Source organism: Nematolebias whitei, chromosome 16 (assembly GCF_014905685.2).
Source record: "Nematolebias whitei isolate Nwh7 chromosome 16, NemWhi1, whole genome shotgun sequence".
NCBI lineage: Eukaryota > Metazoa > Chordata > Actinopteri > Cyprinodontiformes > Rivulidae > Nematolebias > Nematolebias whitei.
The window spans coordinates 18832496-18851891 of record NC_056513.1 but is presented as its reverse complement, the minus strand read 5'-3'; the positions used below and the strand labels follow the sequence as shown (position 1 = coordinate 18851891).

At 38.2% G+C, this 19396-nt stretch overlaps 1 protein-coding gene across 1 annotated transcript in view; it reads left to right on the top strand.

Moving 5' to 3' along the window:
* LOC119422390 (cytoplasmic phosphatidylinositol transfer protein 1) overlaps positions 1 to 19396 on the top strand; it is a 113861-nt gene that overhangs the window by 81280 nt on the left and 13185 nt on the right. Inside the window, exon 2 of the mRNA XM_037689754.1 lies at positions 8943 to 9091. Coding sequence (XP_037545682.1) covers positions 8943 to 9091 — 149 coding nt within the window. The remainder of the gene's footprint in view (positions 1 to 8942; positions 9092 to 19396) is intronic.

The window sequence follows — 19396 nt, the reverse complement described above, 5'->3', positions numbered from 1 at the left end:
CTAAGCAATCAGCACTGATCAGGTAAAAGTACTACCAGTAAATGTTTAGGAAACTAAAATCACAAGTAAAATTTGACTTGCGGTAGGGAAAATAATTTTGAATATTCAAATATTTGTTAGCCTATATAAAGTCAAATACATTGATTATTTTATTTGGTTCTTGATAGGAATGCACTGCTAACACGACCACAAATGTATGGGAATGCACCTAGAACTTTCCCAACTACAGTGGTGGTGATCTTGGCAGGTTTTATTTATTTATTTTTATTTATTTATTTGTTTTTTTCTTCAGTACAGCAGCTTCAAAGAAAAACAAACTGATCTCACATTATTTGTGTCGTTGTTGCGGTTTTATTTGGTAAGGATGACAAGGTGGAAACTTCAGCCACAGCTGGCTTACAACCAAACATGTGTATGAAAAAGTCCCCTTTATTTTCCAAAGGTATTTTTGCTTACAGACTGTGGTAACTTGTTAGTCAGTCCTACATTCCTGTAATCCCGAGGTCATGGGTTCGAGCCTGGGTTGCGTCAAGAAGGGTTTCGAACATAAAACAATAGCCAAATCTTTTGTGCGAGTTTGACCCCTGCAGGAGGAAGCAACCGAAAGAAGAAAAAAAGTCTTAAAATGTACATCTGTTATTAACATCAACATGTAAAAAATTTTGTATCTGATTCAGACAAACAAAAAAATGTATTTTCTATTTTTTTCCGTTTTATTATTTTAATAAAATGTTGTTATAAGAGGTTTATTTGACAATTAAGTAGGCCTGTCACAATAACACATTTTGCTGGGTGATTAATTGTCTCAGAAATTATTGCGATAAACGATAATATTGTTTGAAATTTCACAATAATTCATTGTCAAATTTTAGAAGAAATGTTGATTTGGTTGGAGTGTAGTACATTTTTTGATCACCTGACGGCAGTATAAGACTGTTTGAAACAAAGGATGGACAGTTGCGCAGCGTGTCTCTTTAAGAAAAATGGGAGGGAGGACCCTTGACGTGACATGGGCTGACATGGCGTACATTCGGTGATTTGAGCCCTTTAGCATAGCATGTTTAACACAAAGCTTTTAATAAAAAATCAGTAAACACGTTCTCAGCTTCTTTTTGCAGAGAAAAACAACTTTTACATGAAGGCACAGGTTTCAACTGTGAATTTTGGAGCTCGACAAGATGAGGTTTATTCCAGAGGTCAGCTTGTTAGCTTAACTTGTTGTTTAGCTTCTCAGCTTAGCTGCTTTTAACGATCCAAAAACGTGATTTTGGACGGTTAAAACAGATTTTAAAGAAAAAGGGAGGGGTCAGTGAAGAGCACCAGAGTTGAGCCGTGTCTTCAGTAGAAAGAGAGAGAGACACGAAGAAACGATAAAGCCGGTAAATGAAAACGAGGTTGATAATTTTCATTCATCGTGATTAATGTATTGTTTATTGCAACAGGCCTACAATTAAGTATGCTTTTATTTACATTTTCTACAGTTTACTTTGAGAATAAGAGTCTCAGCCAATTACCAAATGCTTGAGAAAGACACCTTAGTGGATAATATAGATGGAGAAAAATGCAACGTTCCATTTTAAGTTAGTATTCATGGACCCTGACCAGAACTTTGTAATTGGTGGTGATGATGACAATACACTTTATTTTACTGTGATGGATTAATCAGCAACAGCACACCAGATTGCCTTATCATCAAACAAATCAAATAAAGACAACGCAACAGCTGACCTCTTGTAGCTGGATGCACATGTTGCTGAGTGATGTCATACTGTGAAGATTATAGACAAAGACAATCTGTTTTGCTTCAGCAGATGTAAATAACAGCGTTTTAATCAATCAGCCATATATTTTAAACATTGTTGTGCAAATTGTCTAATAACACGTAGCTGCCTGATTTTAGTGTGCTCACAGTTGGCATTCTCCATCTTATTTTTTAATATTTTATTTGTTTAATTTTTAGAGTAGCTGATAATAAATGCAAGTCTTAGATATTTGTAGTCCATTCTTTCCGCTGCTCATTATCAACACACTAAATGCAGATAAGTATCTCTTAATTAAATGAATACAAGTTATACTTGTGTGTTTCAAGCTTTTATTACATCAGACTGTTTTCTTTTTTGGGGGGGGGAGCCCACAAAAGACTTGGGACAAATTCCTCACTTTGTCCTTGGTGTCTTTCAGCCCACATTGTCCACCTCCCTTGTTTTTTTGTCTGGCACAGAGAAAATTGATGGAGTGTATCTGCATTGTTTACTGTAGCTCTCTGACAGGCGCATTGTTCCCACATCTCAGAGTTGTTTTTTTTAGAACTGCTCGATTTGCTTTCAAGACTTCAGTGAAATGGTGAACCTTGATTAATGGAGCAGATCATGCTAAGCAGAGACTGGAATAATGTGATTCACTAAAGACCAGGTTGTTCTGGTTGTTATTGTATCCTTGTTGGGGGATAAAAGGACGCGATGTAAAAGCTTTAGCTAATAACAGAATCATTCAGTGTCGGCTGCCCGTCGCATTAATGACACAAAAATGGGCAGCGCTTTTATGCCTATGTTAATGGTAGACTGAATTACAAAAGCTATCGCACCTCTTCTTGAATCTGTAAAATTCTAGTATTTCATTAAATGGTGCCTTCTCCCTTCATTATTAAATAATATTTAAATATAGATATTCATTCCATAACTGTAGAGTAGGATGTACAGAATATCAGAAACTATATGGGGCTTTTTTTTTTGTCTGCACAAAATGTCCTTGAGATTTACTGAGTGCCAACGACATGATGAATTTTATTTTGTTGCAGCTCGACAGCCGAGAGCTGCGCTGTACTTAAACTGCCACTGAACTTACAGTGGCTGCTTGTGCTGCCAAAGTATCTGAAAGGAAATTTTAATTATGAGTGGATCATTAAAGAACTGTGAAAAATAATCGTTTTTTATTTATTCATACTGTTTTTGGGGCTCTGACATCAAATCTAAACCTAAAACCTGCAGCAAAACGCTAAAATTTAAACTGCTACGATAAAGCTCTAATATCAAGTTTTTGTGTTCATTTATTTTGCAATTTTTAAGCTCAAACTGAAAACCACTCTGTATCTGGTGTGACCACCATTTTCCTCAAGACGTCTCCATCACATAGAGTTGATCAGGTTTCTGGAATGTTGGTCCACTCCTCTTCAATGATTGTGTGAAGTTGCTGCATGTTGTCAGGAACTGGAACACGCTGTCGTATACGCCGATCCGAAGCATCCCAAACATGCTCAATGGGTGACATGTCCAGTGAGTATGCTGGCCATGGGAGAACTGGGATGTTTTCAGCTTCCAGGAATTGTGTACAGATCCTTGCAACATGGGGCCGGGCATTAACATGCTGCAACATGAGGTGATGGTCGTGGATGAATGGAACCATGGGACTCAAGATCTTCTCGGTGCATTCAACGTGCCATCAATAAAATGCACCAGCATTTGTTGCCCGTACCATAACTCCGCTGCTACCAACGCTAACATCAGCAGACTACTCACCCACATGACGCCATTCATACAGTCTGCTACCTTCCCTGTACAGTGAAAACCAGGATTCATGACTTCTTCAACGTGCCATACTCCATGGAATGTGAGCACTTGCCCACTCAAGGCAGTTGCGTCGATGAACTGCAGTCAGTTGAAGACCCCGATGAGGATGACGAGCAAGCAGATGAGCTTCCCTGAGACATTTTCTGACAGTTTGTGCAGAAATACTTTGGAGGTGCAATCTGATTGTTGCAGCAGCTGTCTGGGTGGCTGGCCTAAGAAGATTTTGGAGATGAAGATGGTGGATGTGGAAGTCCTGGGCTGGTGTTTTTCCATGTGGTCTGTGGTTGTGAGGCCGGTTGGATGTACTGGCAAATTCTCTGAAATGCTTTTGTAATGCTTACGGTAGAGAAATGAGCATTTGATTCACGAGCAACAGCTCTGGTGGACTTTCCAGCAGTCTGCATGCCAATTGCATGCTCCCTCAAAACTTGCACCATCTGTGGCATTGTGCTGTGTAATAAACTGCACATTTTAGATTGGCCTTTTATTGTGGTCAGCCTAAGGCACACCTGTGCAATAATCTTGCTGTGTAATCAGCATCTTGATACGCCACACCTGTGAGGTGGATGGATTAACCTGGCAAAGGAGAAGTGCTCACTAACCCAGATTTACACAAGTTTTGTGAACAATATTTGAGAGAAAAAGGCCTGTTGTGTACACACAAAAAATCTTAGACCTTTGAGTTCAACTCAGGAAAGATGGAAGCAAATACAAAAACGTTGCGTTTGTATTTTAGTTCGGTGTATTTCGGTGAATTCCTGCCTTGCTTTTTAATGGTTTTTGCTAATGGTGGAGCCCTCCTGATTCTTCTTCTGAGGAGCACATTGTGATTCAAAATGTGATGGTGTAAGTTCAGCTTCAATAGTTTTTGCTGTTTTTTTTTTTTTGTCCATATGCACTTTCCATCTGATCAACCTGGGGATGCATTTATTTGTGTCTGAGAATGTTGTCTGGGAAGTTGACTGCAGTTCTGTGAACATTATGCTTTTATTAATATTGGCATCTGTAGTGACAGGAACATGAAGCTGCTTGAGATGCCCTTGCAACCTTTACCTTTAACATACCCGGTAGATATCTACCCTAATCTTTTCGCTGAGCTCCCCTGACAGCTCTCACCTTTGCTTTCTCCGCTTCGTGTTAACTGTGGTACACACAATGATACCAAACTACCCAGTGGCTATTTCATGGAAAAGGACCAAATGACTGATGAAAAGCTTACAGAAACCCATTATACCAATTGAAAGTCAAACTCTTTATTTGATATGGCTATAATGTAAAGATAAGGTTACCGATAAATCTGCCAATACCAAGTTTTTCATGTCTGTATGATAGTTTTTTTCTTTTTGTTTTAACCGTATACATGTTTTTAGACAAACACCCATCCCTGCATACATACAAATGTGCAGCTTTCACCATCTGCAGTATCCAACTGAATTGCCTCTAAAATGAAATAACTGCATCCATGTATGTTCATGACACTTACATTAATTACAATTTAGTAACAACGTAAAACGTCTTGTTTTTTACATTATGAATGCGTTCTCACGATTCCCCCTTTTTTTTTTGGTAGTTTTAATCAAACTGATATATTCAGTGTTGTCCTCCGTCTAATACAGGGTATACACATCAGTCCACAAAGGTAACAAGTGAGACGCTTCAAGTGTGTAAAATTCAAAAGAGAAATTTTATATTTCTCCCCTCTTGCTCTGTATTTAATCAGAAGTGATCAAAAGCTATTATACTTCATCATTGTTGTAATACAGTGTGTTAAAGCCTCCTTATTCTGATTGGAGTGTCTATTTTTCACATGATTACACTTTTTGTCCCAGAGGGAGAATTGGCCACTGGAGGGTCTGTTCAGCATAACAATGACCATCCTCACACTTTATTAGTATAGAAATAGGACTCATCCGATTCAGGAAATTACCATGTACGATAAACAGGAAACACCACTGAATTGTCTGTTCCTGTATAGGGTTGTAGCTTTCAACTATTTTATTAATTGATCATTTCATCGATTGGTTGATTTCATTTTATTTTTTCAATCAAGTATACATGTATACTGAATTTCCCCTGCATTTCCATCCATTTGCATACACTATATACTACCATGACCTAAAATGTACCTTCTTAACTAGTTTTTACACAGTCACTGTCAATGCATGTATTTTTACAAGTGTCAAACTTTGCTGTAATCTACTGATGTACAGTACATTCATGCAGAATATTCCAGTATGTTGGTTCCGCTTTGTGGATTGGACGTATAGACCGAATGCTTTCTGTTTTGACACTGAATTATTTAAGTTTTGTATAATAAGCTACCGGTAATTAATTTAATTTATTTCCTTTCTTCAAATAATATTGCAGAAGCATATTGTGTGATAGTAATTGTTTTTCTGTGAAACACAGTGAGCACTTGACTTATACATTATATAATACATTATGACTTATATGTGTATATATGTGTGTATATACATATGTGTATATATATATATATATATATATATACACTAAAATAACGTACTTACTACTTGTACTACTGTTCCTATTTCACTGTTTTTCACTTATCGCTGGTCTTCAGGGTACAGATCCACCGCGATAAACGAGGGATTACTGTATTTTTTTGTTTGTTTACTATTAGTTAGATATTAATGGCATTTCTCTTTTTTATTTACAAATAAATAGCTATTTCTAAAACAATGTATACCATTTTAATAAGACTGGTCTTTACTGGTTTAGCACATTTTTTTCTACTTGACCAGGATAAAGGACTTTGGGAATTTCAAATAACTTTTTTTTACAAGTTTTTAATTCAACCTCACACAGTTTTAAATAGTTGTATCCGTCAGAGATTTTTCTCAACATCACCTAGGTGTTGACACCATCTAAGAAATCCCTCTGTGAGCTTTTGTAGGTGAGCAACTCACATTTCCCCCCGACAGCATTTCACTACTCGGCCAGCAGCTGTGACAGATAAAGGTCAGGCAAAGAAGAAAAGTGTGATTCACACGAATATGCTGGATTCAGTCTCCTTCGTTATTATGGACCAAGCTCTCACCTTTTTTTATTTCCTTTTTCAAACTAAAGCCTGTGTGAAAGCGAAATCATGTGGTGACTGAGAAGGTACTGCCCTTGACCGATAAAAAGGATTCAAAGTATAAAAAGTAGTTTTATGTGGCTGTTTACGCGCTTATTTTAAGTTTTCATATATGTCTTTTCAATGTTTTTTATCTCAGCTATTCATTAAAATGACTCCATTCTGTTTACTTTCAATTTCTTTAGGCTTATTTTCTTCCAGTTTAGTCGTTACTGTTTTTCATATTTATTTTAGACTTTTTCATAATTGTATTTATTTGTTATTTTTTGGTTAAACGCTAAGAAAAAATGGAAAGTAAATTAAAATGTAAGAAAGAGCCCTTTTCCTTCAGTTAGTGATTTGATGAAGAGAGCGAGTAGGAGAGCATTGTTTCCACAGCCAGACTTTATAGTTGATGTGATTTAATGTGTTGTTCTACTACAGAAGGAGCTTTAATACAAAAGTCAACATCTGACCTTTTCATGATGTCCTAATTATTGCATAGAGGAAGGTTAGAGTTGGTGCAAATTAAATTTTGGTTATAAAAATCTTTACAATGAAGCTGCGTTGAAAAATAAATGTAACCTCAAAGGAGAGATCGTTGACCTGAGGCTTAGTAATGGAGCAATTTTTGATAAAGCTCACCAGAAATTGTCAGTGCTTTACTGTGTCATAGAACAGCTTTCTCACATTTTGCTGATCATTTCAGCCAGAATTAGAAAGTCCCTGTTGAACAGCTTGTTTAAAATGCTGTCCTCATAGTGATACAGATTGTATTTTTTTAGTGAAAACAGTTTAAATATTTTCTGTTTTCCACTATAATATTGTAATATATATATATATATATATTAACAGAAATGCAATATTGTTTTCAGTATCTCTTTTGTTATTTCTGCACTTATTCCCACACATTTCTTTTACTATGTTGTTTGTTTTACTTGTCTGCTGTTGGGTAACATCACGGTGCAAAAAACAGTAGGTGTCCCACACAAAATCATTTTATGTTACTGAAAAATGAACATGTAACAAAAAACTAAATATTGTTGCTTTCTTAAATGAACCCCCCCCCCCCAAAAAAAAGAAAGAAAACAAAAACAAAAAAAAGAAGATAAATGTAAAATAACTTTCTTATTGCACCTTTTGTTTTATGTCTGACTTCAAAATTTTACAACTACCATACATGTAGTCCAAGTCCAGTTACAACAAATTTAATGTAAGCGTTACATGTTACATGGATAAATCTTATTTTTCTTCTTTCGGCTGCTTCCTTTTCAGGCATTCACAGCGAGTTATCCTCCTCCATCTCACTCTGTCCTCACTCCTACTATCTCCATGTCTTCTCTAACTGCATCCATATATCTCCTCTTTGTCTTGTTCCTGGCAGCTGCATTTCTAACATTCTTCTACAGTATGCCCACTGTCCCTCCTCTGGACATCCATCTGTTTGGCCTCTCTAACTTTCAAGTTCAAGAATCTTTGTATCTCCACGGGGCAATTAGTTTCACAGTCAGTAGGCACACAAAACATCAATACTAAACAAGACATTGAGACATTGAAACAACAGTACAGAAATCATCACTGTTCACTGAGAACCTGATCTCTACAGGGATGAATGAGTTTTTCAGTCTGTTCATTCTACATCTGGACAGCAGATACCTGCATCCAAGCAACCTGAACTCACCATGGAGTGGATGAACAGGATCTGCCAGAATCAGCCTGGCCTTGTTCCCTGACCTCACCGTGTGTAGGTCAGTGAGGTTCTGTAGAGCCTGACAATCTCCGAGAGTTTGCTCCTGTCCCCCTTTATCTCCCAGATGTTCAACCTGTGCTGATGATCTCATTCCTAAACTTATCTGTTCATGTCACTTCCAAAGAGAACATCAACATCTTCATTTCTGCCACTCTCAGTTCTTTCTCCTGTCTTTTTGTCAATGCCACTGTCTCCAAACCGTACAACATAGCTGGTCTCACCACTGTCTTGTATAGACAAATATTATGTACACTTTAGACAAATACAAGAAACTAAAATAATACTACTGTGTAAGGACGTCTTCTGCTAAAAAGTTAGTGTTTTTGAAACATGAAGTGGGGTTTTGAGTCCTGAACAAATTCAAGGCAGTAGTTCATCCTTCAGAAAATGAAAATCGAAACTCATGACATGACTTGCTTAGCATTTAATCTTATTTTTTGTTAGTATTTATAACAAAAGATCAAGATGAAGCCTGTTTGTTTCACTGGTGGTTTGGTATGCCGCTGCAGTCTATGTTCTCATGTTTCCTGCATGTTTCCTTATCTTCCAGTACCGGATCGGGCAGCTGTACATGATCAGCAAACACAGCCATGAGCAGAGCGATCGAGGGGAAGGGGTGGAGGTCGTACAGAACGAGCCGTTTGAAGACCCAATTCATGGCCAAGGCCAGTTCACAGAGAAACGAGTCTACCTCAACAGGTCAGAAGACCACGGCCCCAATTACATTCTTACCCATAAAACTAATGCTTCTGTTTGCAGTACTTTGTTGAAAGCTGCTTTAATAAATAAATCCTATTTAGCCACTTCATGAACTTCAAATTTATCTCAAATTATTGTATTTTTTTTATATACTTGTTGCAGTAAAATAAGGTTTAAAGAACACCACTAACCATCATGGCTGAACAGCTGAAGATAAGACGACTCCACAGAAACTATGGCAACGGTTAATTCAAAGCAAATGGCATCAAAGCTCCCCACACTGCTAGTTTTGTAGAAGAATGTTTGAGCTGTGCAGCTGTGAAACACCACAGACTTTCTCATCAAAAGGCCAATTATCCAACTGTTAGCTTAATTTTGCTTATTGTCGTAACAGCTTGCATACCACCCGAGACTTGATCTCCAGTTTGAAGCTTGAAGTTGAAGAAACTTGAAGAACACGTTCGAACTTTATCTTAAGCTATGTGGATTTCCCTAAAGTAAAAAGAATATCCTAGAGCACCAAATGTCGTTTCTGTCAGCCTGTTGCAATTTTATGTGAGAAATCCTTTTATTTTAAACAGAAAACATTCAAAAAGCTTTCAAGAGTGTCCAAACATCTTCATGTGTGGGCCAAAACTATCAAGATGAAAGGACTCGTGGGCCACAAAAATGTGAATTTAACTCACAACATGAGCCATATTTTGGAGGAAGGACAAAAGTTGACTAATTTTGGTGGAGAAAGAGTTTTAAATAGTTGTAGATCCGAAACATTAAAAGCCTAGAAAATTTTAAGCTTTTTTTTTTTGTTAAAAATCATTTAATTTATTTGATTTGTTGGGTCTATGTTTGTTGTTTTTTTTTTTTATGTTTGGGAAGTTCATTTTAGTCTGTTCTCAGAAACAACAGTGTAATTTGAGTAAGTATCCTTTTGAAAGGGGGTCGATCAGCCTTTTGGACCATAGACGGCTAGGCCTGTCGCAATAAACAATAAATCAATAAATCAATTAATCACATGATAAATGAAAATTATTAATCTCCTTTTCATTTATCGGCTTTATCATTTCTTCGTGTCTCTCTTTCTACTGGACACTGGATGAGAAAAGGCTCAACTGCGGTGCTCTTCACTGACCTCTCCCTTTCTCTTTAAAATCTGTTTTAACCATTCAAAATCACATTTTTGAATCATTAAAAGCAGCTAAGCTGAGAAGCTAAGCTACGAGCTAAGCTAACAGGCCAACTCGGGGGGGTGGGGTGGGGGGGGAACCCTCCGTCTTGTCGAAGCTCTAAAATTCACGGTTGAAACTCGTGCCTTCATGTAAAAAGTTTTTTCTCTGCAAAAATAAGTTGAGAACTTGTTTACTGATTTTTTAATTAAAAGCTTTGTGTGAAAAATGCTATGCTAAAGAGCTCAAACCACACCAAGCGTCTGCCATTTTGCAAACCGAAAAACAGGAAGGAGAGACAGCCCATGTCATGTCAAGGGGCCTCCATCCCATTTTTTTTAAAGAGACACGCCACTTACTCCTTCACTATCCATCCTTCTGTTCAGACAGTCTTATACTGACATCCAGTGCTCAAAAAAGATACTGCACACAAAAGTTTACCAATATTTCTTCTTAAATTTGACAATAATTACTAATTATTGTCAAATTTCAAACAATTTTATCATTTATCGCAATCATTTCTGAGACAATCGCCCAGCAAAATTTGTTATCATGACAGGCCTATGGACGGCCCAAAAGGCTGAGCAAAGTTCTGAAAAATCATCCAGTTGTCAGTTGCTACAACAGATTCATCAAGGCTTAATTTGTAAACTGATCGCTGCCGGAACGCCAATAGCGGGTGGACCGGCTGGTTGGGGGTGGGGGTCCTGGGGAACGCACATGCTCACAAGAAAAGAACCTGACAATTTGTTTAATGACATAAAATATATTTTGTTAGCAAAAAAATAGAGTCCTAACATTTATTAAACATTACTTCTGTATTTACAAAAAAAAACATCAAAATTGTGCTTTGACAAACTCATCGATAAAACTAAAACATTTTGTCAACGCAAAAGAGGAAAGAGGTATCGCTCTCGCTTTGAGTTTACTCTTTGTTGCATGTGTGCTGTGGGTGACAAGCATCTTGAGCATCATTAAAATAGCAGCAGAGGTGTCTGAATTATTTATTTATCGTCTCAGCAGCAGAGGGGAGCGACACTTTTCAAGCATGGCTCCCAAAACAACAAGGCAGTCATATTTGTTCATAACTTTATTATTAGTAAGCCTGAGAGTTCCTCAATCCAAGCAAACAGTTGCTGGAAGGCACCCTGACAAAATAAGAGAGTTCTCGGATCTTCTTCCGGCAAGATCTGGTTCAAATTAAGCACTGAGATTCATAAAAGGTTTGATAAAATTGATCAACTCGTATGTAGATGATGCCATGTTAGTCATTTAAAAAAATGTCCAGTTTCCCTCTTGATTATTTTATAAACTGCAATATTTAAACAAGTTTTATGAATCATTATCCAAAAGTCTCCTTTCTGGTAGAGATCACTAAAGGTTTTTGGTGCTTTTTGATGCTTGGTACTATAAAGAAATTATAGCCAAAAGTTTGTATTTTGTTTAATATTGCTCATTTACACATTTAAACATATGCACAGAGGATCGAGGGTCAATTCATCTCACAAGACCCTCGGAGCATGTGGAGGGACATTAAGTTAACATTAACAGATTATAAAGGAAGAAGCGAACAATGTCCCAAAGACCCATCTCTGCCTGATGCCCTCAACAAGTTCTATGCACGCTTTGAAGACCCGAACAAATCACCCAGCACCAGACTCACCTCACCACCGGATGAAGAGCATCTCAGCATGACCTCAGCCGAAGTAAGGAGTAATTTCAGGAGGATGAATCCTCACAAAGCAACTGGCCCAGACAACATCCCCGGAAAAGTGTTGAAGGAATGTGCCGATCAGCTCTGTGAGGTGCTGGCAGACATCTTTAACACCTCATTTACCCTGGAGACAGTTCCCACCTGCCTGAAGACTGCCACCATCATCCCAGTCCCAAAAAGCTCTACAGTGACTGGTCTGAATGACTCTCGGTCAGTGGCCCTCACCCTGATAGTCACTAAATGCTTTGAAAAACTGGTCATGACTCGCATCAAAACAACCATCAACATCAACGAGGACCCTCATCAGTATGCATACTGTGAGAACTGATCAACAGAGGATGCCATCTTTTCTGTGGTCCACACTGCGCTCAACCACTTGGAGCAGAAAAACTCTTACGTCCGTATGCTCTTTGTGGACTTCACATCCGCCTTCAACACTATGATCCCCCAAACTCTGATGGACAAACTATCCACACTAGGACTAAGCCCCTCCATTTGCAACTGGGTACTAGACTTCTTAACAAACAGACCACAGTTAGTGAGGATCCACAACTTCTCCTACTCCACCATAACCCACAGCACTGGCTCTCCTCAGGGATGTGTGTTGAGCCCCCTCCTGTTTACTCTGCTCACGTATGATTGCGCAGCTACCCATCCAGGCTGTCACATTGTAAAGTTTGCAGATGATACAGTGGTGGTGGGATGCATCACAAACAATGATGAGTCCAGCTACAGGCAAGAGGTGGAACACCTGGAGAGCTGGTGCAGAGAGAATAACCTTCACATCAATGTGAAGAAGACAAAGGAGATGATTGTGGACTTCAGAAGGAACAAACACACCTACATCCCCCTGAACATAAGAGGATCTGTGGTGGAAGTGGTTCTCCAGCTACAAGTACTTGGGTGTACACATGAATGACAACCTCAGCTGGAGCAACAACACCACCAGCCTGATCAAGAAAGCTCATCAGAGACTCTACTTCCTCAGGCGGCTGAGACGAGCTGGTCTGGGAAGCTCAGTCCTCACCTCCTTCTACAGGTGTGCAGTGGAGAGCATCCTGTGCTCCAGCATCAGCGTGTGGCATGGAGGCTGCACAGCTGCAGAAAGAAAAGCTTTGCAGAGAGTGGTGAAGGCTGCACAGAAGACTGTCGGAGTCAGCCTCCTCACCATCACAGACATCTACACCTCCAGATGCAGAAAGAGGGCCATCTGCATCATGAAGGACCTCACTCACCCAGCACACACACTTTTTGCCCCACTCCCCTCAGGAAGGAGGTTAAGGAGCATTAAGTGTAGAACCACTAGACTGAGGAACAGCTTCTACCCTGAGGCTGTTAGACTCATGAATCTCTAACTAGAATAATCACTATGAAAAATCACATCATGTTGCTGCTGATCTGTTTCATGTTGCTGCTGATCTGTTTCAATGTTGATGTGTTCATGCGTGCTCATCCACTCACACAGACTCATGTTCATGTTTGTGCTGATGTTCAATGTTTTTATGTTATGAGTGCTTAGTGTATATTTAGTTGATGTTTTTCTTAGTTCATATCTTAGATGTTATTACTGTTTTTCTTATACATTTTATTGTTGGATGTAACTGGGACCCTGTGTACATAATTTCGCTCCACCACATGTACCACATGAGGTGCAAATGACAATAAAGAATCTCTGACTCTGCCTGACTCATTTTGAAAATACTGTTTTTCATCCGTTTTGCTGTTAAACATAAACATTATATTAAAAAAGATTTCCAACTAATTTGCAGAAAGTCTGCATCAACCTCTTAACTCTTACTGGCTAAATGATACCATTCTTAAACTGCAGTTGTGAGCCGCGCAAAATCACTCCAAGGGCCGCAAATGGCCCTAGGGCCACACTTTGGACACCTGTGGCTTAGGTGGTGATTCAGAGGAAAACACCAACATGAATGAGACCTTGATAGAAAATTGATCAGAATAATACCCATAATAACAGCTCTTGAATTTCACCATTTAATGTTTTTCAGAAGGCAAAAGTTTGTGTAGTAAAGTAAACGTTGTAAATAAAAACCTCTCAACACAAATTAAAAAAAGTAACTGTCTATTTAAAAAGTGACTTCTTAGTTGTGACACCTTTGAAAGGTTGGCTGCTTTGTGTTGACAATGCACAAAGATGTACAAATTATTTCTGTTTTCCTAATTCTACTGTTTTAAATGCTGTAAATTAAAATGTTTTGCTTAGAATTGTAAGGAAATACGTCATTCTTAACTATGGCTGTGAAATCAGGTCAGCTGTTTATTGTTTTGCACATCAAACTTTAGCTATCCTTTACATTGATGTTTATTTTTCTAACAAATTACTTTTTTTTTGTTTAATTCTTCACAAATATTTTGTCACAATAGAATCAACCAAAAAGAAAAATCTGCATCCAAAAAAAAAAGATGAGAAAAACAGAAATGACAGACAAAACTAGACCTAAAGGGAAAAAAATTGGAGCATCAAGAAGATGCTGTAGGCGATTTGTCTGAGCACAAATACCTGTGTCAGCATTCACTATCCTGGGGAACTAATTATGTTGACTTGGCACATCTCTGCTCTGCAGAAGAATGAAACCAATAAGCAGCTCTGTGTGCATTTTACATTCAGGGATTTTCATTTGTTTTGCCCTATATTGACTTAATTCAATGGGAATACAAATAAAACATTTGATCAGAAAACTTCCTTTGCAACTTTAACTTCAAATAATGCAGGGAAACTGTTTTGATACGTTTAGGTTTCATAGGTGATGCACTAAACTAAAAACAAAAGTTACTTAAACACTTAAGTTTAATGTGTGCAATTGATTTTAAAACCTTATTAGCTGCTATGTCTGAGAGGTAAATGGAATTGCAGGTTTAGTTAGTTTAGACTTTAAGTAAATTGATTTATGCCCATAAATGAAACTCAATTATCCGTCCGTCCGTCCGTCCGTCCGTCCGTCCGTCCGCCCGCTTGTTCCAAAGTCGGGTCGCGGGGGCAGCAGCTTGAGCACGGAGGCCCAGACATTTCTTTCTGCAGCCACCTCTTCCAGCTCATCTGGGAAAACCCCAAGACATTCCCAGGCTAACCAAGAGCATGTCCTGGGTCTTCTCTGGGTTCTCCTCCCAGTAGGACATGCCCGAAGCACCTCCCTAGGGAGGTGCCCAGTGGATATCCATACCAGATGCCCGAACCACCTTAACTGGCTCCTCTCGATGTGGAGGAGCAGCGGTTGTACTCAGAGTCTCAAACTCAATTAGGAATTTCAGAGTTGCATTCGGACCTAAAAAATGTGACCCGGCCCCATCACGTGACCATTTTTTTCCAAACCCAACCCAATCTGATCAAATTAACAGTAATTACAGGCCTGGACCAAAAAAAAAAAAAAAAAAACTACATTGTTTTTATTAAGCTTTTACTGTTTTTGTAAGCAAATCAGTTTGACATATTTTAAAAACACATTTCAAAGAAAGGAAGATATAAGATTGATTTTTTTCACCAAATGGATATTAACATGCAAAACGAATAGCCTAAAAAAATCAACTGTAAATATAGGCTATTACACAGATGAACAAAAATATTTTTAGAGCAAAATCATTTGGAAAAATATGGAACAAGTCTATTTTAATTGAACGTGCTGCTCGCTTCAGCTTTTTTAGATGCTGCTACTTCCTTCACCACGGATGACAGCAGGTGTGGAGATGCACGCAGCTGGTGATCGGCTGATCCATCCATCCATCCATCCATCCATTATCTTTACCCGCTTCTTCCATTTTGGGTCACGGGGGTTGCCGGTGCCCATGTCCAGCTATCATTGTGCGAAAGGTGGGGTTCACCCTGGACATGTCGCAAGTCCATTTCAAATGGCGAGTCAGCAGACGTGCACGGCTGGTGACTGGTTGTCCATCTGAGCTTAACGCAAATTGTTTTACCTCTTTAAATCAGCCAGTTGGACCTGCCTCCTCCTCAACAAGTAGATTAACACAGTTTTATGTTGTGCATTCTTATTTAGTTTTATTTGTGCTGTATGATTCATAAAACAGCATCAAAGCCTGAGACCGGCCCGGCTCGCGCATTAAGCACATTATTATGGCCCAGCCCGGTTCCGAATCCAGTTCGAGCTGGGCTGGACTCTGGGTTCGAGTTAAAAATGACAGCTCTAATGTCAATTAGCATTAAGAAGTGTTAATAGTTTAAAAAGTTGACTTAGCCTCAGACAATTGTAATAAAAAAAAAAAATCTGAAGTATTTACCCAAAGCAAAGAAGGTTATTGTTTACAAAATAAATGCTGTATGTATATGAAATCAACATATTTTTTATTTGTTTACTACTAAACATTTCACACCGTATCATACAAAATATTGATAATGTGTAGAATCAATTACATGTTTTGTTGCATTTTTTGTCTGGCTTTGCAACAACTAAACAATAAAGCTGCATTTAGCAGCAGAGAAGTCCATCTGGACTTTGTTTTTCTTCAACCATTTTTTCTTCTATTACTTCACTTCTCTTTAACAATATGTTTTGTACAGCGTGCTTCATTTTTGCTTGATCACGCCCAACCTAAAGACTTACTTTTTCGACATTTGGTTTGTAAACAACTTTTAAAATGGAGGGAGAAATGAGGCTTCACTTTTAGATTTATTTCTTTATTCTCTCTAAATGCTAACAGTAGTAAATCAGCCACACATTTCTCTTGCTTGTCAATGTGGGCTGTGTCCCAGCAGATGCTGGGCCAACTCTTTAAATGAACGAGGAAGGAATGGGAGCAATCAACAGATGGGGGGTGATTTAGGAGAAAAAAAGTTCATTGCAGTTATGTTAGTGTTTAAATTAATCTAGAATATATATATATATTTTTTTTAAAGCATGTGGAGAAGGAGCAATCATATTTTAACATTCAGCAGTTTAAGCCTTTTAGATATTAATCAAAGGCATTCAGTGTCTCAGCTTTTCCTCAAAGAAAGTTTTAAGCCGAGTCTTTAAACGGGCGTGTTCCTCCTAAATCCATATTAGCAAGTGGTTACATAAGAGAGAAACCTGATAACTGAAGAGTCTGCCTGCCACTGTTAGGATCTCTGCAGTCTAATAGGGTTCTGTTTATAAGTTTCTATAAGGGTGTTAAAGTTCAATGCTATGATGGAGATCAGATTATATTATCAACTGATGATCATAATCAAATTTAACTTATATTTTTGATTTTGCAGATGGTATTGAAGCAGAAGTTAAATAGATGTGAACATATTTGCTAGATTTAGCCAGCAATTCTGCTGTCTCAAGTTGATCCAAATTTATACGTTTCAAATGCCTTTTTTTTTTTTAAATTTAGAGACAAAAAAAACCCCCATATTAATCCAGCATGGAAATAAGAGACATTACAAGTTTTTATCATCACTCTGGCAAACTATTGTCTTAAATTAGGCAATAATGGGCACATGAAAAGAAAGGCAAACTTATTTATGTGCAAGTTAATAAAACCTTAAGTCAAAAATAGCTAAAGTTCCTCACAGTATTACTAAAAAGGTTGTTTATTTATGGACAATTTGTTCCTACAAACCGGATTCCAAAAAAGTTAGGACACTAAACAAATTGTGAATAAAAACTGAATGCAATGATGTCGAGATGGCAAATGTCAATATTTTATTCATAATATAACATAGATGACAGACCAAAAGTTTAATCTGAGTAAATGTAACATTTTAAAGGAAAATATGTTGATTCAAAATTTCACAGTGTCAACATATCCCAAAAAAGTTGGGACAAGTAGCAATAAGTGACTGGAAAAAGGAAATTGAGCATATAACGAACAGCTGGAAGACCAATTAACACTAATTAGGTCAATTGACAACATGATTGGGTATAAAAAGAGCTTCTCAAAGTGTCAGTGTCTCTCAGAAGCCAAGAAGGGAAGAGGATCACCAATTCCACCATTGTTGCGCAGAAACATAGTGCAGCAATACCAGAATGGTGTTACCCAGCGTAAAATAGCAAAGACTTTTAAGTTATCATCATCAACTGTGCATAACATCATCAAAAGATTCAGAGAATCTGGAACAATCGCTGTGCGTAAGGGTCAAGGCCATAAAACTCTACTGGATGCTCGTGATCTCCGGGCCCTTAAACATCACTGCACCTCAAACAGGAATGCCACTGTCAAGGAAATAACAGAATGGGCTCAGAAATACTTCCAGAAAGCATTGTCAGTGAACACAATCCACCGTGCCATCCGCCGTTGCCAGCTGAAACTCTACAGTGCAAAGAGGAAGCCATTTCTAAGCAAGCTCCACAAGCTCAGACGTTTGCACTGGGCCAGGGGTCATTTAAAATGGAGTGTGGCAAAATGGAAGACTGTTCTGTGGTCAGATGAGTCAGGATATGAAGTTCTTTATGGAACACTGGGATGCCATGTCATCCGGACCAGAGAGGACAAGGGTAGCCCAAGTTGTTATCAACGCTCCGTTCAGAAGCCTGCATCACTGATGGTATGGGGTTGCATGAGCGCTTGCATGTCTGGAAAGGCACCATTAATGCAGAGAACTATGTTCAGGTTCTAGAACAACATATGCTCCCATCTAGACGTCATCTCTTTCAGGGAAGACCCTGCATTTTTCAACACGATAATGCCAGACCACATTCTGCAGCAATCACAACATCATGGCTACGTAGGAGAAGGATCCGGGTACTGAAATGTCCAGCCTGCAGTCCAGATCTTTCACCTATAGAGAACATTTGGCACATCATAAAGAGGAAGGTGCGACAAAGAAGGCCCAAGACGATTGAACAGTTAGAGGCCTGTATTAGACATGAATGGGAGAGCATTCCTATTTCTAAACTTGAGAAACTGGTCTCCTCTGTCCCCAGATGTTTGTTGAGTGTTGTAAGAAGAAGGGGGGATGCCACACAGTGGCAAAAATGGACTTGTCCCAACTTTTTTGGGATTTGTTGACGCCATGAAATTTGGAAACAACAGATTTTTCCCTTAAAACGATACATTCTCTCAGTTTCAACTTTTGATCTGTGATTTGTGTTCTATTCTGAATAAAATATTAGATGTTGGCACCTCCACATCATTGCATTCAGTTTTTATTCACAACTTGTTTAGTGTCCCAACTTTTTTGGAATCCGGTTTGTACATTGCTCAGATACAAAAGTGACTTTTGCCTTTTTTGAATTCATAAGCCACAATTAAGTCACACTGTATCTTAATATCTATGAGATGTTTTGAGTCTTAACAGGTTTTATCTGGTTTCTTAAATGAGCATGGCAACAAAACAATATACTGTTTGATAATGCTACTTAATTGAAACTGATTAGTTGAAATATGTTGGTCCAAACACAGAACCTTGTAGAACTTCATGACTTTATTATAATGACTGAGAAAGACTTGTTTACACAAAGTAAAATTTCCTAAACTTAACTTTTAGTT